Source organism: Eucalyptus grandis, chromosome 1 (assembly GCF_016545825.1).
Source record: "Eucalyptus grandis isolate ANBG69807.140 chromosome 1, ASM1654582v1, whole genome shotgun sequence".
NCBI lineage: Eukaryota > Viridiplantae > Streptophyta > Magnoliopsida > Myrtales > Myrtaceae > Eucalyptus > Eucalyptus grandis.
In genome coordinates, this window is record NC_052612.1 from 38140869 (window position 1) to 38163730 (window position 22862).

Sequence of the window (22862 nt, forward strand, 5' to 3'; positions counted from 1 at the left end):
CATAGCCTCAATGACGGCTGATCGGGGTCGTGCAACCTAGGTGCAACCCTTGTCGAGGTCGCACTACCCTCGCCGAGGTCCCTTGACCTCAGGGGAGGGTTGCGTAGCCTCGGCGATGGCCGATCGGGGTCGCGTGATTGCCGGTGAGGTCTCGCGACCTAGGCGTGGCCCTCATCGAGGTCCCCTGACCTCGGCGAGTCTCTGGGGTCGCGCGACCCCGCCGGTGGTCGCGCGACCTCGGCGCCCTCGCTAGTGGTTTCCGTGGGCTGCTTGACGCCGCGCGTCGGTGATCCCATATCATCGATAGCTGCTGCCCTTACCAGCTAAATATTTTTTTCATTTTTTATTAATAAATGTGATTTGTAAATAATAAGTCTTCCAAACACCATTTTATCCAAAGAAACTTCGAAAATGGACTTTTATATTATAATTTTCCTAATGCCATTTGCATTTTGAAAAACCCCTTTCAGTTAAAGTCATTTGCATTTTCCTAAAGACTTTCCCCAAAAGTCTAACCAAACGTACCCCTAGACTCATTGAATAACACGAGATACTACCATCTTTTACTTGTTAGTAAATGTATGAATCAATTAGCAATGCATATATCAAATCATATAAAATAACTATGTAGAATCTTAATTGGGAACACAATGACATTTGCGGCTTGTAGATTTCACAATAGGAGTGAACACTAGTCCCAATTCAATTTGAGAACCAGCCCGTATCGATCAAATCAAGGCCAATTCTCAAATGAACCAAGTAGGCTCAAGGGTAAAATACCTAACAAACCGACCAAAGCCTAGGCTAACCCTCTAAATCGGCGATGATCTTGAGCTCATAACATGTGTTGACATGTATGCATTGTAACGAAAGATTGCATGTAACAGATGTTGACGCGTATGCATTGTCAAAAAAGATTGCAAAGATCACTAATGAAGGCAGTTTTGGGACAAAATTTCCGGGTCACGATAATTCGTGAGACAAGTTAATTAGAAGCAAGTGCATAACGTGGCTACAAGTTCGGTAATACTAACCCTATTATTAAATAAAAATCTAGACTTACAGCAAAAGAGATTCAACCCCGGATGGCTCAAAGAGCCTTGAACTGCTTCTTCAACCATTTTGCTAAGGGAACCTAATGCTCCATCTATGCCAAAATAAAACTTATTATATCTTTAAAAATGCGGGAAACACTTACTACCCAAATCCCGAATCTGTTTGGATACAGCCGATTTAGTTCCGAACCAGTTCCAAAGGTCCCAATTTAATTCCTGATTCAGAACTAACCATTTTCAAGTATATTCCAAGTTTCTATTGGCGATCGACCTACCTTGAAACTGAGCACCCCGATTTCACAATACAATATGCCCCGAGATTTAGAGGGTAATCATATTAGAGTTCCAAAACTATGGCCAATCTCATATATTCGTACGGTTTGTACTTCCAATACGCATCACAAGAAAATCAAAGACCGTAAAAGAAAAAAAGACAGCACTTTCTTTTTTTGTTGGAAGTCCAAATCCCACTGATTGGAGTATAACATAGGACAGGCATCCCTCAAAATTTCTTCTATTGAAATAGTATTGAGGTACCTCAAACCAACAAAGTAACTTCAATGCTATCTTTTCTACACCGGTCAAAGCATGAAATTCTCCTTGCAATGATCGGGCTATTTCATTCTAGCTAAACACGGGAGTTCCATCAACCCAATAAAATGGAGCAATCGAGTAAATCAAGAAGGAATGCATGAAGAAGGTACAGCCCTATTGTGCTTCATCCATGGGATCGTTATGATTACAAGATTGAGATTTTAAGTTCTTGTCGTCACGCCTTGAATCATCTGAGTCACTTGATTTAGACACGGAATCTTCGAGAGCCTCGAGAAAAGAAAGAACAGTAAACTTGTCTGCAAGAAGAGAGAACACATTATCTAGTTCCTGTGCAACTGAAAGGGGAGCAGATATCAAATCAAGTCACGACTAAATTTCATGCAAATCCATTAGTAACAAAATCACATGTCCTTCACATAGGCAAAACTTTTTGGTTCAACACTCCTTCAAAAGTCCGATCAACAAATAAATAAATAGAAAGAACGAGACTGCTCCAATGCATATAGATCAGACCTAGAGGATCAGAACAACCCAGTATCTAATCATGCACATAAAAGTAGAAGAGGATATGGCTTTGAAAACTTGATATGACCATCTCTTATACTGTAATGAGTCATGTTAACAAGTAGTGCCCAAAGGGCACTAGTCACTTAAGAGTGGAAATGACATTTTTTGAAACACTAAGAGAATGGAAGAATTACAGATTTTAATAAAGTCAAAGCACATTCAAAAAGGCTTAACAAATTGCCTTATCAAGGCACTCTTTAACAGTTTCGTAATGTAGTTTCAAGCAAATATTAGCATCCAGAAGAAGGAAATTCACTTTTTCTTAACATGGCCAAAACATTTTGCCTATCCTTCCATCAGATATCCCTCAAAGTCAAAGAACCCAAACAAATTCTAGATGAGCTGCGTCTAAAAAACATGAAATGAAAAAACCAGCACTTCGTGTTAACTTCAACACGGAGTTAGAAAACCAACCCCCCCCCAAAAAAGAAAAAAGAAAAAAGAAAAATTGCAGTTAGACAAAATGTTCCCTGCAGGAGTACTTACATTTGGTTGAGTCAATCTCAAACTGAGACAGATCTATCTGTCCCGTACGAAGCACCTGAAAACAAGAACCCGAGAATCAACTACATTTGGATAATCTCTGGGAAAGCATCAGAACTGAGGAAAAAATAATCCAAATTCTCACATAAGAAAAGGAATCCACTTGTTGGCGAAAAGGAGGACTCTGAAACAGCTCCATAATTTCCTCAGGAGACCACTGCCCCTGCAAACTCATGACAGTTCAAGAGGTGTCTAAACAGAATACAAGAGCAAGGACACAAAAAGTAAGGATCACAAGTACCTCAGGTAAGTATGAAGCTAAGCGCTGTTCAAATGGCAATGTGCATATTAATGGCATGATCAAATCTGGCTTCAAAATGTCCCCAAGCCCGAACCCTATCGTGTTGAAGCAAAGCGATATCAAAGGTTTTAATTGATCAAGACAAAACAAGATAAAGATTTGTGCCAGGCCTTTCTATGCTGTTGCACATATGAACACACTCAAAAATTCAGGAATAGATGCAGATATAGACAAGTCTGGCAGAGGAAATAACATAAAGCTGTGAAAGGGCAGAACTCATCAACTGATCCACTAGTTACAAGACTAAGTGGTTAAGAACCATAAGTTAAGTCGCCAGACTGCTTTCCTGCACCTTAACTTTCTGATACAATATCAAAAAGCAGGGGCTTAACTTAAAATCAATATAGGATTAACTTTGTCAAATATTAGCTTATCGTTCACTCTCTTTCCACTAAAAAAAAAAAAAAAAAAAACACAGTTAACACAATTTAAAAACATTAAATCTTAGTGTAAATTTCAGAAATGCTGGATGCAATGGCCGAAAACAAAAACTAACATATCAAACACTATATCCGACTTTCTACTTGTAAGGAACATTAGAGCTGTTGGCACAACGAAGAACTTTCACTGACAAGTCATAAAAAGGAAAAAAAAGTCACCTCCATCTGGATCTCCAGCATTATCTGCAGATCATGAATGGATATAAGAGCTCATAGCAACAAAAAGAATATGGAGAACAAAAACACCAGGAAAACTTGTTTAAGGACAGATGCTACACCTCCAGGTTCAATGCTACTGAGAATCCTTTTCAATTCTGCCCATGATACTGCTCCAACAGAGGGAGGAATACTATTATCAGTTACTTCAGCAGTCGAACCAGGTCCAGCTCTGTAAACGATAAATATAAGCCACATAAAACCAATCACAAACCAAAATCCAACAAGAGTAGCTTGATCAGCCTTACCGAACTTCTTTTAGTATAGCAGGAAGATACAAAGGATGGACAGGTTACCTTGATGAGATGTCATCTTCAACCATATCCTCTGAGTCTTGAAGAGGAACGGTTTCCTCAGGCCCATCATCATCATCAGGGAGCTCTATTATACAACAAAAGGCAGTTAATTTACTTTCTTAAAAATCACCGAGCATTCAATACGAATTGGACAAATTGATTTCTCTGAGAAAAATTAATCAAATGGACTAAGGATTTGGGAAACACATAGTACTTGCATAAAAAGCAAACAAATCCAAGCAGTTAGGGATCCCATGCTGAAATTTACTTGAACCACAGGATATAAATACCATATATACACTCTGCCTGAGAACATAATTCCCTGAACATGTCTAAGATAGGGAGTTAGGTGGAGAGCAATGCCACACATAGGCGAAACCAACAGCACGACTACATGGCATAATTTCATCATCTAAAATGCAAACACAAGACTTTGGCAATGCGCCTAGTCCAGCAGTTATAAAATGATGCCTATAAAAAGTATATCAAGGGTTGAGAACATATTCATTCCATTTTAAAGCTGGCTACACACATTTAGAACGTAAAAACACTTAAAGATGGATAGAAGAGGGGAAGGAGGAGAAGGGGATGTTGGTTTGAATTAAAACGAAGGATAGAGCATGCAGGAATGAGATAAAATGCGAAGAACTTCTCTTGCCATGGTTACAGCAGTGGCTGTAATCCCATCAATGGATCACAGAAGAACTCTGTTATTTATAGTGGTCACTAAAACTATGACATTAATCACTACATGTAGATACATATTGTGAATCATAAGACAAATCGACCTATAAAGAGTAACTAACCAAGGGCCGTGAAGCCCACAGTTAACCACAACCTTACATTAGTAAGAATTGCCAACTCAACCAACCCATTTATTTCATTTTGAAATGCAGAAAAATCTCTATTTCAAGGGAAATGAACAACTAGATATCCAGATAGAGACCAATCCCAAGTGTAGTCAAAGGCAAAAGGCGCACTTCAGGCGCTATGCCACAAAACACCTCAGGCCGGAAGAGCAAAAAAAAGTACTCGCCTGAGTGAAGCAAGGCACATTAATTAAAAGATATAAGTAATGACAGTCTTTTAGCAAAGACGAACATTTAAGCTTATATCAAATTGCTTTACAGATCACTCATAAACTTCATAATCCCTCCTAATACTTTCTATCCTTCTTTACCACCATTAGGCCAAGTCCTTGTTCTATTTCTTTGTATCTCCAACTGCAAAAGCGCCTGATTACACAATGTCTGACATTGGACCAACTCACAAATTTTCAAGATACAAAATCTGGATTAGCATAGCACATACCAATTGGTTGGTTGATGTAGAAGTTGACAGAGTTACACAATTGTGCATCACCTTCAGCATTAGGCTCCTGAAAGCAAAAATAACCCGTAATAATCTAAAGACCTTGTGAATGTTCATGATCGGATTATTGTAAAAGGAAAGAAATGACATTAAGGAACCTGCATCCAAAAGAAGAACTTCCTGTCATCACTATTGAACTTCAAGATGTAAACCCTCCCTGAAGCTTGATTCACCTAAGATGTCATGCCAGAAAGATAATAAGATTACTGCATAACAAAGCCATCAAACATTCTATTTTACAAATGTAATGAGAAAAGTATGCCTCCACACACAAGAATCCTGCATAGCAATGTCTGGAGAGGGCCAACTGCACCCAGACAAGGCTGCCTCTTTTAATAGTGGGAGCGACCTTTACCATTGCGCGAAGGTGCAGCATTCAACCAAATTACAGCTTTTAAAAACGAGGGGGAAAGAAAGGAGGGGGCGAGGGGGAGGGGGCAGAGTAGGACAGGGAGGACGAAATGCTTGAAAAAGGTTAAGAGAACTAGAATACCTTCTCAAACACTGCTTCCTCTGGAAAGATAATCTGATCCTGAGATATACTTTGTGAAGGGACTTCAAGAAAAGAATAGACAGACCATGGACGAATAGCAACCATGTAATGACAATGCTGAAGACTAAAGTGACGAAGACAAACAAAGGAAATAAATGAATGAAAAGGAATCAGGACACCTGAAACAATGAACTAATTATCACTTAATGACAGAATTTCCTGGTTTGGGTGTTATAGGTGAAAAGGTCGCACAGGATAAGGGTGTAACCTTTAAAACTCTCTTTCCAGATAAATTTCTATAGACAATATCCTCATAACCGACAGCACGTGCACACCGAAAGCAATTAACATTCACAGTTATTTCACCCAAGACGCACTAAGAGCTGACTATTTGTTAACCTACTCAACTGTCAAGTGCATTATGCCCGTTCTGCTGGTTTTACTGAATCCATCAGAGAACTGCCAATAGCCTCTGAAATTTGCCGATACCGTGGAAACAGCATTAGGAAAATCCACCTCACTCAATAATGTCATAAATGAGATGACTTTTCCATAGCCAGGACTGTCTCACTATACCACAAACGATTTAAGTCTTCGGCTCATCTTTCCATTTATGTCCCTTTTACTTGACTCAAAATATCGCTAAACTTAATGACAAGACGCTACTGAACATCACCATTAGCAATAAAAAAAAGTGCCAACTGTAGTTATAGTATTTATTAACTTCAAATTTTCACTTCCTCAGTCCTTCCTTAGTTGGTAGAGAAACATTGCTTAGGCAAACTGTTACAATGGAACAGTACATAACATGACTACTTAACTTCATCATTTGATGTTACAGTACTCAACTCGACTACTTAAATCCAGCAACGGAAAAATCTATCAGCCCAGACAAAATCCTCAGCACACTTTTGCATAATAAGCACGTCAAATTCACTACTGATAACCAGAAATTCTTTCTAATCTGAGCAATCTTTCCAACAGCGATGCGGATAGAGCATTCACTCCGGCAACAGCATGATGTTGGCGCTTCCAACAAGATCTGGGATCTGGATATAACGAAAGAATGATACACTTGCCCGAGAAGAATGAACATAAATCTGCATAAAACGTTTCTTCAAGATGAGTATTTTTCATGAATAAATGGCCAAAGTAATGCTATTCCACACTCCTTACTGCAGTCAGTAGCCATCAACATTTAAAAGTCTCTCCTCACTTTCTTCTTCCTCTACCCAATCCCAGATCAGGAGAGAAAATACCCTCGGCACTAAAATGAATACCGTGGAGCAAACAACAGACCACCAACATGTTCGTCCAAAAGATTAAGAAGTGAGTAAAAACACCTCCGCAGATTAGTTTCTTGGATGATATCAGTGTTCGAGGCCAGCGGGCAATGAATTCATCCATATTAATATATATTCTAGGATGTGGAAAGATCATAAGTGTCCAACTCCAACTCCAACATCGCCCAGGGTGCAGCATGTGTGCAATCACGTGTACAGCGTGCACGTAAGTATGAATCAACAACTAGGTAGGTGCCGCCTGAAAATCGTTGAAAGCCATAAACGGAGAACCGGACGAGCACATTGAGATTAGAATTTCCATGACAAATGGAGCTAAATGATATAGCTGCATGAAAATGAGTGGGGGGAGGGCATATGGGCTTTCCAGAAGATTCGAATGCAAGCATCAGTCGAGAGGAAAATAAGGATCAGAAGCAGGAGCATGCCCAGGTTCCTAACGACCCATGGTGCATGGGAACACCAATTTAGGTATAGTTCAGCACCTCATGCGAATCATATTAAAAAAAAAAAGAAAAAAGAACAGGACAAGGATACGTCTTCGAGGACGTTCAGAGTGCGATCGAGCCACTGAAAGTGCATCAGTCCCTCCTCGCCCTGATAGATACACAACCCCAATCAAAAATGAAATAAACAAAATCATAAGAAGAAAAGCCGCCCGCTCGAACAAACCGCAAGCAAACGATCCGGGCGAAGGAAACGGGCACGCAACGTACCCTGGCGATGCGAACGAGGCCTTTCCGAGCATCGGGGACGACCCTCGTCCCCTCGAGACGCATCTTCCCGGCGCGAAACTCCAGCATCCTGCCTCTCGTAAAAGCAAGGAGTTTTTCGGTCAGAGAAACCGAGCTCCGCTCGCACAGGGAGACGCCGCCGAATCGCCTGCCGACGAAAGGCCAAACGAAAGAGCGGAGAAAGAACGGACTTCGATCGACGGGAGAGGGGACGGAACGCCGATTAGGGCTCCGGCGAGATTCCAGAGCGGGATTCTCTCTCTCGTTCTCCGGACGGTCGAGTCGAGCGCGATGGAAAAAGGGGCCCGCGACCTCTGCCGTTTGCGTCTTATATAGGACCATAGGAGGGCGGCGATGGCGACTTCATTTTCATCATTCTTTATTTGGGCCTTTTGTTTTTTCGCTTTGAATTTCTTTGGTAACATCTCCAGATACCATCCCAAAAAAAAAAAAATTATAAAATTTATCCACATTAATGCTGGCCGTATCAAGTAAGACAATCAGCGTCTATATTATCAATTTCTTGTCAAAGGAATTATATGTCAAATTGTCAAAATGCCTATGCTTTAATTAACAAAATGAAAAAGTTAATAACTGAACTAGCATTCGCATGGTAAGTTTATGACTTTTTTGTTTTTATAACAATACATGTTACGAAATGTACGTAGATTTGACAAGAGAAAAATGGACTTAGGACAAGCAAGAGGCTCAACCAAGAGAGGAATGAACATAGAACAATCCAACTCTTTATCCAAATGTGATCTCCTCTGCATTATGCTTTGATGACGGGGCGCATGCCACGCCAATCAGCCCAAAGTATCTAGACAGGATGCGAGGGAGGGAGGGAGGGAGGGACGAGCACATGTCAGCGACTCAGCATGGATGGACGCTTTGTCCTTGTCCTTGTGATTCCTTCCAGAAGGGGTCGACCGAAAGCGAAGGCAGTCGAAGGGGAGGGAACTAGGGAGGGGCCTGCCATCATCATCATCATCATCTAGAAACAGAAAAAACAAACAGGCTTTGACGCGCAGTCTATAATTAGAGGGCGCTGGCCGCTAAAACCAACCACCATCCTAATTCTGGATGCATCGGTTGCGGCAGAGCCTTAGCCACCCCCACAACAGTTCTCAGTTAAGTTGGTTGCTCTTGCCTTTATGTTCTTTCTCTTGCCTCGACTCTTCCTCCATTCATCAAGGCCCAACCTCACCATGCTCTCTTTGCTAATGTCCTGCATCCTACTTTCCTTGAATGCTCGGTACGCATCGGAGAAGCATTGAAGAGGAGAATTCATAGGTTTTTCGCGATATGGCGAGGAGGAGCAACCACCATAACGGAGAGCGCAAGAGAGAGGAGAACGTAGCGGTGGCCATAGACAAGGACAAGGCGAGCCAGCACGCCCTCAAATGGACGGTCGATCACCTCCTCTCCCGCGGCCAAGCTCTGACTCTCCTCCACGTCAAGACCAGACCTTCCTCCATCCCCACTCCAAGTAGGGACCCTCGAGTTCATCTCTCTTCTCGGTCTCCTGCTTTTTTCCTTTGGTAGAACATAACGGGACGTGCGTGCAGTGGGTAGCCACGTCGCCATCTCCGACGTGAACGACAACGTGGCGAGGGCGTACAGGCATCAGGGCGAGAGCCATGCCAAGGAAGTGTTCCTCCCCTTCCGTTGCTTTTGTACTCGAAAGGAAGTAAGTCGGAAGCACCTGGATCGCAGCGTTTGTCATCTGTGATTTGGGCTTTCTCTCGCGCTAAAGCAGTGTTATGGTGACATCAGATACAATGCAACGAGATCATCGTGGAGGACGCGGACATTGCTAAGGGCCTAGTGGACTACGTCAGTGCAACCCCCCTCGATGTTTTGGTGGTCGGAGCTCCCTCCAAGAGTGGCCTCTTCAGGTTTCTCTGAATACGAGACTTCCCTATCACATTCATCTCTTCCTCACTAGCACAGGACCGCAAGTTACAAAAAAATTTCATTGTGCATTTGTTTAATATGACACAACAATAGCATTTCAATTTCAAAGACCACGTTAAAGGCACCCTGATGTCTTTGAAGCTATTTAAAGTTCGTCACGGGTCAAGTAACGCAGTTTTGTCTCTGTGAATTTCGGGAAATATATCAATAGGGCCGTGTTGAACATATGGATTATTAAACCTCAGCTATATGTGCATATAATCACATAAGTGAATGTTAATTGAGAATAATGCATGTAGTGTGTATGTAATGTGTTGTTGAGGGTGCATATGCCGGATATCTAACCTTTGGAAGCTTAATGGATTGAAGATTCAAGACCTCAGATGTTCCCACCAACGTGTGTAGAGCGGTGCCAGACTTTTGCACTGTGTACGTCATCTCCAAAGGAAAGATATCGTCTGTGAAATCCGCCACCACTTCGCCGCCATCCAAGCCTCCACAACCTGCTAATATGTCCAACAATCCAAACGAGGGTCGTTCCGCGCATAACCAAATCCTAAAAGGTCCTTTCCATCGACACAACAAAACCCCGGCTCTGATCTTACCTTCCACAATTACTAACCAAAACCATTTCTAATTCTTCTATTTGCAGCCGCTGAGAGGACTACTGGCATACCTCGGAGTCCTCAAAATGATCCTCCAGACATCAGGTACGTTCTCTTCTAGCCATCTGACATATTCATTCGCCTATTCCATGCTCAAGGCACCCATGCATTTCGCGATCAAGACGTAGTTATGAACGAACTACAGTCCCAAGGAAACAAAAAGCATTCACAGGGACGCTAATTACTTGTGAGAACAAGAGTCCATCGCCCCTTTGATGGGCAGAGAAACCAGTGCTTTAATGGGGAAGTCTAACTGATTGAGAACTGAAACAGGTCGCCATTCACCAGAGCAAGATATACAACCAATAAATCCTACGAGTTGTCCTCACAAGATAGTGACATATCCTATGTAAGCAGTGGGATACCGAGCACCGACCGCATGTTTCCTTTCCTCTGCGATAACATGGAACCTGGCAGGCTTTCTTCCGCCAGTTCGGACTTCGACAACAACAGCTCTGGCGCATGTTTCTCCGGGAACAAGTCTTTTGATATAACTTTGCAACCAAATGACTTCTCATCCTCTTCAGGGGAGGGCGGAAGAATGTCAATATCATCACAGAACATGGTACTTTTATGACCTCATCTACCAGGGGACACGGTCAACCTACAAGTCATCTTCAAAACGTAGAAAACATTTGCTTAGTTATGCCTTGCATTACGTACACAAGTCACTGCTCAATCAAGATCACTTCAATCTCTATTTACTCATGCCCTCGAAAGGAAATTGCTTTTATTGGAAAAATTGTCTTGATATTCTTCTAAAGCAAAGCGAAGATTTTTCTTGTCCTTTCCCACATCATTTTATGAGTTGAGAGACTTGTGATAGTTCACTAAAGGAGTCAACACGGTAGCATCTTGCTAATATCATGTCACCCCCAATGTCATGAATCATCTGACAAGTTAGTGATGAAAGCAGGTATACTCTCAAATAAGAGTTCGAGTTGAGGATTAATGCCGAATGTCAAATAGTGTTTTTCCTTCTAGCAATGAATTAGAGTAACAGCCCGATCTTCAGATCCTTAAGCTGCTTATTGGAGCTAAGATTTCTGATTTATGTCCCGAACTTCTTTTGTTCATCACGGATCACAAACCACAAAAGCGAATTATAGCAAATGCTTTTGAAATTGTAGGATGATGTGGAAGCAGAGATGAAAAGGCTCAGGCTAGAGCTTAAGCAAACGATTGACATGTACAGTACGGCATGCAAGGAAGCGCTCACGGCAAAACAAAAGGTACCTACCAGCTAAACCTTGTCTTATTAAAGTGACATCGTATCTCGGATTCTTGGGCCCAAGAAGCCCAACGTTGATGCAGTGCATGTAGACAAAAACACGAGTGATGACCCTCACAACTCTCCCTTGGCCTTTTCACAGTCAGATTGAATACAAAATCTTTCTTACGCATTTATCCAAAATCATGGTAAGACATCCTATGAAAAGCACATTTCAGAGAGTTTGTCATCTGGAAAGCAGACTCCAAACAAGCACTTGATCCCACAAGACATACAATGACACACAACAACTGCAGCTCCAAAATGCAAATAGCAACTAAAGACCTGCTCTGCTGTATACATATACTCCACTCTATACATAAATCTTATGTATAAATATAAGCAAGTGGCATGTGCACATATAACCCATAACACAGAAGCACAACGTGGTATTTAGATTCGAGAAAATGATGTTTTGCCAGAAAAAAACAGTTTTAACGGCATTTTATCAGGCTAGGGAGCTTCATCGTTGGAAATTGGAAGAGGAACAACGGTTAGAAGAGGCACGACTAGCTGAGGAAGCTGCATTGGCTCTTGCAGAAAAGGAGAAAGCAAAGTGTATGGCAGCAATTCAAGCAGCTGAACAAGCTCAGAGAATTGCAGAGCGGGAAGCAGAAAAGAGAATACATGCCGAAAAGAAAGCTCTCAGAGAAGCTGAGGAGAGAAAGAAGATTCTAAATTCAATGGTACATAATGATATTAGGTACAGGAAATACGCAATCGAGGAGATTGAAGCAGCTACTGAGGATTTTGCGGTGTCCCGTAAGATTGGGGAAGGAGGATATGGGCCAGTTTACAAATGTTACTTAGATCATACACCAGTGGCCGTTAAAGTTTTGCGTCCAGATGCGGCACAGGGACAAGCACAGTTTCAGCAAGAGGTTTGCAGCACCATCTTGGCTTTTCATACTGGCAGCTGTGAAACTCAGCAAGGTTTTATTGTCACGAATTGCTATCTATGTAGCAATATAGGGAGAACCATATCACCTTATACAAGTTGGCAATCAGGACTTTAGAACCATGCTAGGAGTCTGTAGAGGTATAAAAAAACATAACTAATTAATCTTTGGCTCATGAACTTGCATAAAGAAACAATCTCCTGCATACCTAAAATTTTGTCCATAAGGATGAGTATGTACCTAACTCATCAAAGAGGACTAAGACCAGATTTGGTTTCAAGATCTTTAAGTACTATATCATGATCTATTTTGCAGAGGGAAGGAAGCAAGGATTATTCCTTATATGGGGAAGTTTTAAGGGAACAGGCGAAAAAGAAATGGAATTCAACTGTACACATCAGTTTATAAACAGACATTAAAAACTTCTTTCCTGTCTGGGATTCCACTCTACATAACCACAAAGGTCATGAATCATCTAATTCACTTCCTTAATGATGATGCAGGTTGAAGTACTGAGCTGCATTCGGCATCCAAACATGGTTCTCCTCCTCGGCGCCTGCCCAGAATATGGATGCTTGGTCTATGAGTATATGGCCAATGGAAGCTTGGATGACCGTCTCTTCCGACGAGGAAACACCCCAGTAATTCCATGGCAACACAGATTCAGAATAGCTGCAGAGATTGGCACTGGCCTACTTTTTCTCCACCAAACCAAGCCAGAACCACTTGTGCATCGTGACCTAAAACCTGGCAACATTTTGCTTGACCGTAACTATGTCAGCAAGATCAGCGATGTTGGCTTAGCCAGGCTTGTCCCTCCATCAGTAGCCAATGCGGTAACTCAGTATCGCATGACATCAACAGCTGGGACTTTCTGTTACATAGATCCAGAATATCAACAAACTGGCATGCTTGGAATAAAATCTGATATTTACTCACTTGGGGTCTTGCTTCTTCAAATAATAACGGCAAAGCCCCCAATGGGTTTGACTCATCTTGTGGAACGGGCTATTGAGAGAGGGAACTTTGCAGAGACGCTTGATCCAGCAATTCCCGATTGGCCAGTTGAACATGCCTTAGCATTCGCAAAGTTAGCTCTTAAGTGCGCAGAATTGAGAAGAAAGGACAGACCTGATCTAGGTACCGTAGTTTTACCTGAACTTAATAGACTGAGAGCACTGGCTGAGGATGCAATGCCCAGCATGGCACAATCAAGCAGTTCAGGAGGGTCATCAGGCAGCAGTCACAGTTCAAGCACAAGTCAGGTGAGAAGGTGTACTTTGTAATCATTCCGCCTACTGCTTACCGCATGAGGTTTTAATTTTTGTTCAACCACAATTTCCCGAGTACCCATTCCATTCATTTTTTATTGAATGATGACTGAAGCTTTGACATTTTTGTCATCCCAAATTTCTTAAGGATGTGATGACAGAAACCCAGCTGCCACAGTCTGTATGTGAGAGCTCAAGTACATCATCCTTCACAGGAAAAATAAGTATGTTCTCAGCAAACTTCTGCAATAACATTGCTTAATGTCATCCAAGAGACAAATCTGAACTGGAAATTGTTTATTTCATGATAGGAGACTGAAGTTTCTTGGAGTATGTCGAAACCAATGCAAGGGGTCAATTTGAAGAACGCCCAAAGTTTGTCAATAAAGCTGTTGTTGCACCAAATTTGGAGTACTCACAGTCTGAAGATACCATACTACTTTCCCCGGCCCCTTACTGTGAGTTGTATTGATGAGAATATACATCCTGTTAGTCCAAAGTGTTAGAAAGACAAAAGCGCTTGTCTATCCAAACACATTTATACAATGTAGAAAACAACAAATTATTTCAAACTCAACATCTATGGTCGTCAATCAGGTGATTCTCCAAATGCTAATCACAACAAAGTGAGATTGGCAACAAGATGCTTGCTCATTGCATAGTGATAATACATAAGAGACAATGCCAAGAAAGTGCTTAGTAAATTTTGTATTAAATAAATACCAACAAGACAATGCCAACAAAGTATTCATTGCAGATATTCCCTATTAGTATTAATCCCTGGGCAGGATTAGGAATTATCGAGAAATCTTACATTTATACAAAACAACCTCTCGATAACCTCAACGAATATCTACGAAACCTTACACTCTCAGCAAACAAATGCCCAACAACTTAAGAGACAATGACAACAGAGTACACACTTAACATCATAAAACAAGATTCCAAACATAATGTCTTGGCATTCTTCAAAATTTTGTGGAACCGTCACTAGTTCATCTGAAAACTTAAGTCGTTACATAAAAATGAGGTTTGCAATCTTAATGCTCAAACAATCTCTTACATGTAGGTTGGGCTAGGGCCTCAACAGAAAAAAAGGAATTCATATTCAGGAGATGATTAAGGACCGGGAGAGATTCAAACACATACCACATAAACTTGTGGAACCTACTGCCCATTGAAGTAAAAGATTAAGCTGTCAAATGAGAACATGGTTTGATGTTTCGATGCTCTACTAATTCTCATGGCTGCACTAAAATAGAATCCTCTGTTGACCGATCTGCAACCTAAATAAATACCCATACATCTACTGATGCATATTTATCAACTAGAATAAAAACGGCGGAAACCAAGGTGCTTGCACGAATATTTTATTCCTTTTCAACTTTGACGAATTTAGAGACAGGCTTCCTGAGTTGTGGATTGGGTAGAAAAATAAAACCAGTACAAACGAGAATTAAGAAGGCTACACTAGATAGTATACGCGTTCAGGCAAAACCTTAGGTGTGTGCATGTGCATGCCATGAGAGGGAGAGAGATCAGGCTGAATGACAGGACCCCGAGGCAGTTCTGCCTTTGGCAATTCTTCCACTTGCTTCTCCCTATACAAACTTGCTCCCCGTGCCAACTTTCTGCTTTGTAAAAGCATTCTGAACCATTGACAAACTTGTTCTCTCTCTAAACTGTCCGTGCTCATCAACTCCAAAGTACAACCACTCCTACCCATGGGGAGAATATACTGCTGCAGAGCAGAGGATTTGGTAACAAATATGTGTTCACCACATGGCATGGCTGCTTATGCAAGCTGCAACTCCATTCTATGAACTCAGCAGCATTTGACATTTGACATTGTCGCAGAAAGGAAAACCATTTTTACAGCCAGCGGCCCAAAAAAAAAAAAAAAAAAAATCGATCTCCTCACCAGCAACACCTTTTTCACAGTCCTGCATGTAATCTAACTCATCGAAACACATCATGCAACTTCCTTTAGCACCTCAAGTCCCCTAAACAGCATCCCCCTCATACCAAGCAGCTAGCATTAGGTGCAACCAGACATCCTTAAACACTTGACTTAGCACCCCCATACTTCTGCTTATTCAAAGCTTTCAAGGATATGAGTATATCACCCTCCATTCATCTCTCAAAGCCATCGCAACGACATATTCATCAACCACAGCTTTTAACAGCTGAAGTGTGTGCTGGTACTAAAACTGACTCATTTCGCTCCAAACAAGCTAGGAATCTTGCTGGAAGGGGTCAAGTTTGAATGGGTAGCTTTTTGTCATCTTGCCATCGTAAACAGGATTTGAGAGACCCCGACACTGATTCATCTTCCTTTAAAGTATAAGCACTTGGAACAGCAACCTCATCCATGCACGACCCACCCGAATTACACTGACTCAAAGTAGATTTTTTATTGATGTGATGAAGATCCAGTATTGGAATCGATTAAGAGTCTGGTTCTTTTCCTTTTTCCCACAGCTTCCAATATTTTACTTGCACACGTCAAGCAAACCTACAACAATAAACGTCCAAGTGCAAACAGTTTCAAAGAAGATATTCTTCAGCAAAAAGAGTCAAGCAATTTAACAATTTCAGAATCTAGGGCAGTACAAACTTTTTCTAAAGCAAAATAAAACTGAAACCACTTTGAGATTCACCATGGATAAAACATCAATGACCAAACAATTAAAACCCACAAAGTTTCAGAAATTACTTAAAATATCCAGAAAGAATCCGAATGCAAAGGTATTAGCTTGCAGGTATTTGAAAAAATTATCATCACTTAGTTTGACAAATGGCCGAAGAAGAATAACAATGCCATGCTCTAGCAGGAACACAATTTCTCACAATAAAAGCTTGCGATAGTTGCTTGCTCATAGCAAGCTAGCTAATTTTAAAATTAAGTCAAAACTAACTTAAATGCTAAGCAGGCCTCAACGGGAATATTAAGATCATTAGAGCTCATGACTAAGAGAGGCCCTGCTTGCAATTCAGCTAGGGTCTATGGCACATGGCTCATTAGACTGAATGCCTTAAACAAAGAGTGCCAAGGACTTCGATTAGAAGAGAAAATAAATTGGGTGAGATACATCTCACAGATGATGACACGGTGTGCACTGAAGTCTCTATACTTGTGTACCCTTTCTTATAGTAACCATGCCATTAGCAGTAGTGTCCATTATTGCAGAAAAGGCCACTGTACTACAATGATTGGCAAGCTGGCATACTTAATGATTAGATTATCCATCAAAGAGCATCCCAAGATATTATCAAGGCAACTGGAGGAACACCATACACCACATATGTGCAAAGGTTTAATTTTGATTTAGTCCGCAATGACTGCTCTGCTCTCCCCTGGAATGACTACACAGCCGCAAATTATGATCTTCTTTTTGTAATGTTTTCTTTTTTCTTGTGAATAAAGACTAGTGCAGCACGTTCCTACAAGTTCAGGGAATACTAAGTCAAATCCAGCTAAAAACAACTCACAGGAAGAAGCACCCTGACGAATTATTAAGACCAGCTAAGTAACCCCACTGGCTGCATCAGCCGAGGGCAGATCAATTTGCAGTGATCCACAGGGGCAGCTAGAACTCCTGGGAAATCAATCTTAGTGGATGTTGGAGGAGGAGGCAGAATGGAGGAGTGAGGGCCGCGATATGAAATTTTGCCTAAGACGCGTCCGTCAAAATTTTATCACGAGAAGGGTGCATAAGCCCATATGAGAAATATAGATTATCCATCTTACCTTCCACAAACATCAAACAATCAGTTCATGGTAGCCCAAATAGATAAAAAATCTTACTCGACAGATCTTTCCCTTACCTTTCCCATGGTCAGAGAGCCAAGACAACAAGGTTTCCACTACCAGGGCGTGATGTCGTAAACACTAATTCTGAGCTCCAGTGGTGGGACTTCAATCATGAACTCGAACATAGTACTCCTCAGTCACGCAATGCAAACTTGAGAAGTAGATTAAAGAGGAAAAGAATACTTCTTGTGCAGCAATCTTAGGCAGCTAATCAGTAATTCCAAAAGATCTGGTTCCGATCGCTCCTGTATTGTTTTCGCAAATACGTGGCGACGACCTTCCGGTAAGTCCAAGGACTGTTCCTCCGAAACTCCAAAAACGCCTCCGCAGTCGAATGGAAACTGCCTTTGCCGAAAGCTTCGAACACGAGCGAGTCCGTCGACACCCGAGGAGGGTCGTCCAGGTTCATCTTGTCCAATGCGAACCTCAGGTTTCTCCCGAGCCTCCTATCCATGTAGGAATCGACGACACAGCCATAAGTGACGAGGTCGGGAACGATGCCGGCGCGCTGCATGTGGTCGAGGCTGAGATGGAGATCCCAGAACATGGACATCCTGGAAAAGGCGAGGAGGCGGACGTTGAAGGTGGTGACGTCGGGGCAGAACCCGGCGCGAACCATGTTCAAGAATTCCCTCTGCAAGCTCTTCATCTTGAAGGCGGCAGCGTAGGAGAGCAACAGCAGGTTCCACAGAAGGTTGCCGAGGTCTTTCCGACCGAGACCCACGTCCCTTAAGAACCGTCCCAACCTGTAGAGCTCGCGATCCCGCACGTAAGCGAGAGCGACGGCCCTGATTCCCGCGGGGCGGGGGAGATGCCGAGAGCGCTTGAGCCAGGCGTAAACACCCTCCAGGTCGTCCAGAGAGGCGAAGCGGCTGTAGTACCGGAGGAAGGCGTCGCCGGCGGCGGAGTCGACGGGGAAGCCCCGGGAGAGCAAGAGGGACAAGGCGCGCTCCATGAAGGGGAGCTGGGCGTAGTCGGCGAAGCAAGAGATGGCGGCGGAGAGAGCCCGCGGGAGGAGGCCGGGAGGGAGGGCGGCGGAGGAGGAGGAGAGGCGGTCGAGGACGAGGAGGAGGAGGTCGAAGCGGCGGGCGTGGGCGCAGGCGGAGAACAAGAGGGAGAGGAAGGGGAGGTCGGGGACGAAGGAAGGGTCGGCCGAGAGGCGGAGCCAGAGGGGCCACGCTCGACGCAAGCGTCGGTCGCCGTCGCCGTCGCCGCCGCTCGCGTGGCGGAGCGAGGGAGCGGAGGAGGAGGAGGAGGAGGGGCGAGGGGTGGCGGCGAGAGCGACGGAGCGGGGCGGGGATGGCTTGGCGGCGCCAAAAGGGAGCGGAGAAGGAGGTGGGGAGTGGGGAGTGGGATTGAGAGGAACGATGAAGTGGAGAGGAGGGGTGCGACGAGTGATCATGATGAGGAATGCAGAACAAGGTGGTTGAAATGCGAGCTCCACGGAAATGAGGGAACTTTTACTTTCATCGTGGATCCGCCATTTCTGCAATCATCTTTGCTTTCTCTCTCTCTCTCTCTCTCCTCTCACAGAGGCTGATTCTCGAAGCGATAGAGAATCTAATCTTCTTGGTTCTTATCAGGCCGTACCAACGGTCCATACCTCTTGTTTTAGAACCCGTAAATGACACCAATGACTTTACAGTTTAACCAAAGCATAATATGATCACTATATTTTTTTTAAACTTCAAATATATATATTCAATATTATCTCTAAACTTAAATTGATAGAACGATGGTATTAAATATTTTCATACAGTTTAGGAACTGAATTGAATTTATACTAAAAATTTAGAGACCAAACATTTAAAACGGCAAATCCACGTCTTTACATTCTTCCCTTTTGCCCTCATGAATGCAAGTGGAAAATCCAACACCTGATGTGAGATGGTGTTGATACCAAGTCAAGCTATTTACGAGTGCCTCATGCTTAGCTCACGATGGCTCGAGATCGACTCTCCATTCGAGTCAAGTTTGAATTCAAGCTATTCAAGCGTCAAGTTTGAATTCAAGCTATTCAAGCATGTTATTGAGTTGAAGTCAAGCTCGTTATACTCAACTCGACAGCCTTGTGAGCTTAATTTAGCTTTATGATGTCTTTTTTACGTAATATTTGATAGTTATAAAAGTAGACAATATTCAAGTTTTCAAAGTCAGGCTTGATTGAGTGCAATTAATTCAATTCATTTAAGTAGAGTCGAGTCCAAATGTCTAAATTTTGTATACAAATAGAGGGAGAGAGAGAGATTCAAATATGCAAGTCAGATCGAGATCGAGCTCGAGCTTGGCACTATTATGGCTTTATTGGTCCCTGATCTAAATTGATAGATACAATTATGGCCAATTTGAATGATAAATATATAGAAATTTGAAAGACGTGTAATAACCAAACGTATTGGTTAAACCGATTGTGGAGCTGGTTACTCATTTATTCATGCTATGTATCATATGTTTACCAAGCAACAAGCCGAATTAAAATGTTGACGTGGACGTCCACGGAAGATTGGAAAACTGATGAAGAAGCAAGCTAGCAGAGGACTTCCAAAGGAGAAGGTGTGAAGCGAAGATACAAAACGCATCACCTACCTACCAATCGACCAACCCCACTTTGACCTATGACAAAACCTGAGGCTTCCTACCTTGGTTGCAAGTCTAGCCCATGGATTCACCCCCGCAAAACCATTTGACACCAACTCAATATATACCCTCTTTTCCCTCCTCTCCCTCCCAAGTCCAAAACCTCCAAAATTCTCTCTTATCATCTCTCTCCGCGAACATGGCTCGTCTTACCTCCTTCGTTTATGCGACTCTCCTTGCATCCACGCTCATTATTCTCGCCAACTTTTTGACATCCCGCTTGTCCATTCAACTACCTTTCTGGTCGGCCTCTCTTGTCGTCTCTCTTCCTCTCCTCACTTGCTTGTTCTACCTATTTTTCGACCGTGGCGCCAACTTGCCCCCGGGCCCTCTGGCCATCCCGATTTTCGGGAACTGGCTCCAGGTGGGCAATGACCTCAATCACCGCCTTCTAGCCTCCATGTCCAAGACTTACGGCCCCGTTTTCCTGCTTAAACTCGGCGTGAAGAAGCTAGTCGTGGTGTCCGACCCTGAGCTGACCACACACGTCCTCCATACCCAAGGCGTCGAATTCGGATCCCGCCCTAGAAACGTTGTGTTCGACATATTCACGGGCAATGGGCAAGACATGGTGTTCACCATCTATGGCGATCATTGGCGCAAAATGCGTCGCATCATGACGCTCCCATTCTTTACCAACAAGGTGGTGAACACTTACAGTGATATGTGGGAACAGGAAATGGATTTGGTTGTCAGCGACCTAACCAAAGATGAGCGAGTGCGAAGCGAAGGGATCGTTATCAGGAAGCGTCTGCAGTTGATGCTCTACAACATCATGTATCGAATGATGTTCGACTCCAAGTTTGAGTCCATGCAGGATCCGTTGTTCATTGAAGCCACCAAGTTCAACTCCGAAAGGAGTCGCTTGGCTCAAAGTTTCGACTACAATTACGGGGATTTCATTCCCATGCTCAGACCTCTCTTGAAAGGTTACTTGAACAAGTGCAGGGACTTGCAGCGCAGGCGCCTTGCCTTTTTTAACAACTACTATGTTGAGAGAAGAAGGTTGGCAACCGATTCCTCGTTTTCGTGTTGAACACGCCATGTGAACTCGTTCGTCTATGATTTGTATGACCTAAAAGTTAAATGTTCTTTGCTTTTGATTGTCAGGAAAATAATGGCAGCGAATGGGGACAAGCACCAGATAAGTTGCGCCATCGACTACATCATAGACGCGCAAATGAAGGGCGAAATCAGCGAAGCCAACGTGCTCTACATCGTGGAGAACATAAATGTGGCAGCGATAGAAACAACCCTTTGGTCCATGGAATGGGCCATAGCAGAGCTGGTCAATCATCCGAATGTCCAACGCAAAATCAGGGAGGAGATCTCCGCTGTCCTGAAAGGGGAGCCGGTCACGGAATCGAACCTGCACGAGTTACCCTATCTGCAAGCAACAGTGAAGGAAACACTGAGGCTGCACACGCCCATACCTCTGTTGGTGCCCCACATGAACCTGGAAGAAGCCAAGCTAGGCGGCTACACCATCCCCAAAGAGTCAAAGGTGGTGGTGAATGCGTGGTGGTTGGCCAACAACCCTGAATGGTGGAAGGACGCGGAAGACTTTAGGCCAGAGAGGTTCTTGGAAGAGGAAAGCGGGACAGATGCAGTGGCGGGCGGGAAGGTGGACTTCAGGTACTTGCCATTTGGGGTGGGGAGGAGGAGCTGCCCGGGCATTATTCTCGCCCTTCCGATATTGGGGCTTGTCGTCGCCAAGTTGGTGTCCAACTTCGAGATGAAAGTCCCGCCGGGAATGGACAAGCTCGACACGAGCGAGAAAGGAGGACAATTCAGCTTGCATATCGCCAACCATTCTACTGTCGTCTTTGAGCCCGTTGCTCCCCAGGAGATTTGATTCCATCGCATTAAACCAAATGGGCAGCCACTATTTTGGAACTTGAACGAACCCTTTCTTTCTTCTTTGTTTTCCGAGTCTCTTTGCAGACGCTATAAAGCAAGTGAATTTGTAATATGTTTTATTTAACCATGTCATAATAACAGTGCATCTCGTGTCCTCCTCAATGTAGGATTCCTCTTCCATTTCCCTTGTTATATAGCCAGAAAGAGATCATCGTGCGCCATTTTAGAAGTTTATGTGGAATCCAAGATATGATTTGAGATTTGATTGCTCAAAGGGACTGGTAACCCCGGGACCTTTTTCTAATAGGGACTTGTCAAATTGCGATTGACCTTGCCTGCGACTAACATGTTATGCTGCAAATCCGTAATCTGAAGAGACAATTTTCCCTTTTAGTTTGCTACTAAACCTAAAACAGAGAATCTAGAATTAAAAAAAAAAACAGATGGGGAAGGAAAAAAATGTTATACGGTCCATAGACCATGTAAGTCGAGCACATTTCAACCGTTATTTCGGACGGTCCAGAGTTAGTAGTTGCGTATGGTTGAGATGATATTGGTTCGCATGCAAGCATGTAAATAACTGAGAGAGAGAGAGAGAGAGAGAGAGAGAGCCTATTTGCAACAGTCCGGATAATGTGCGACCGTTGTCTCTGCTGA

General features: G+C 43.1%; 4 protein-coding genes across 10 annotated transcripts; 2 read left to right on the top strand and 2 right to left on the bottom strand.

Annotated features, from left to right (window-relative positions):
* Positions 1 to 1529: 1529 nt before the first annotated feature.
* LOC104435884 (26S proteasome regulatory subunit RPN13) lies at positions 1530 to 8201 on the bottom strand. Of its 2 annotated transcripts, XM_010048580.3 has the most exons (13): positions 8064 to 8201; positions 7855 to 7942; positions 7676 to 7735; positions 5838 to 5876; positions 5443 to 5517; positions 5285 to 5351; positions 3974 to 4058; positions 3740 to 3849; positions 3621 to 3644; positions 2962 to 3056; positions 2806 to 2883; positions 2664 to 2718; positions 1530 to 1906 (listed from the first exon to the last, which is right to left on the bottom strand). In XM_010048580.3, the coding sequence occupies exons 2-13, from the start codon at positions 7939 to 7941 to the stop codon at positions 1764 to 1766; spliced, it is 918 nt and encodes a 305-aa protein (XP_010046882.2). In that variant the 5' UTR covers position 7942; positions 8064 to 8201; the 3' UTR covers positions 1530 to 1763. The 2 variants fall into 2 exon arrangements, with proteins under 2 accessions (XP_010046882.2, XP_010046881.2); XM_010048579.3 differs by having other exon boundaries at positions 7855 to 8186.
* A 961-nt stretch (positions 8202 to 9162) lies between these two features.
* LOC104435886 (U-box domain-containing protein 52) lies at positions 9163 to 13909 on the top strand. Its single transcript, XM_018869930.2, has 9 exons — positions 9163 to 9361; positions 9441 to 9562; positions 9649 to 9770; positions 10159 to 10352; positions 10442 to 10499; positions 10728 to 11019; positions 11585 to 11686; positions 12177 to 12605; positions 13127 to 13909. Exons 1-9 carry the CDS (start codon positions 9178 to 9180, stop codon positions 13907 to 13909), a joined length of 2286 nt encoding a protein of 761 aa, XP_018725475.1. The 5' UTR covers positions 9163 to 9177.
* LOC104435885 (pentatricopeptide repeat-containing protein At3g42630) lies at positions 12804 to 19244 on the bottom strand. 6 transcript variants are annotated; one of them, XM_039313321.1, is made up of 4 exons: positions 17723 to 19244; positions 15393 to 16409; positions 13779 to 14380; positions 12804 to 13698 (listed from the first exon to the last, which is right to left on the bottom strand). In XM_039313321.1, the coding sequence occupies exon 1, from the start codon at positions 19108 to 19110 to the stop codon at positions 17920 to 17922; it is 1191 nt and encodes a 396-aa protein (XP_039169255.1). In that variant the 5' UTR covers positions 19111 to 19244; the 3' UTR covers positions 12804 to 13698; positions 13779 to 14380; positions 15393 to 16409; positions 17723 to 17919. The 6 variants fall into 6 exon arrangements, with proteins under 6 accessions (XP_039169255.1, XP_039169253.1, XP_039169249.1 ...); XM_039313319.1 differs by having other exon boundaries at positions 12804 to 13497; positions 13563 to 14380; XM_039313315.1 differs by having other exon boundaries at positions 12804 to 14137.
* Positions 19245 to 20426: 1182 nt separating this feature from the next.
* Positions 20427 to 22389, top strand: LOC104435887 (cytochrome P450 CYP73A100). Its single transcript, XM_010048583.3, has 2 exons — positions 20427 to 21350; positions 21456 to 22389. Exons 1-2 carry the CDS (start codon positions 20485 to 20487, stop codon positions 22198 to 22200), a joined length of 1611 nt encoding a protein of 536 aa, XP_010046885.1. The 5' UTR covers positions 20427 to 20484; the 3' UTR covers positions 22201 to 22389.
* The last annotated feature ends 473 nt before the right edge of the window (positions 22390 to 22862 follow it).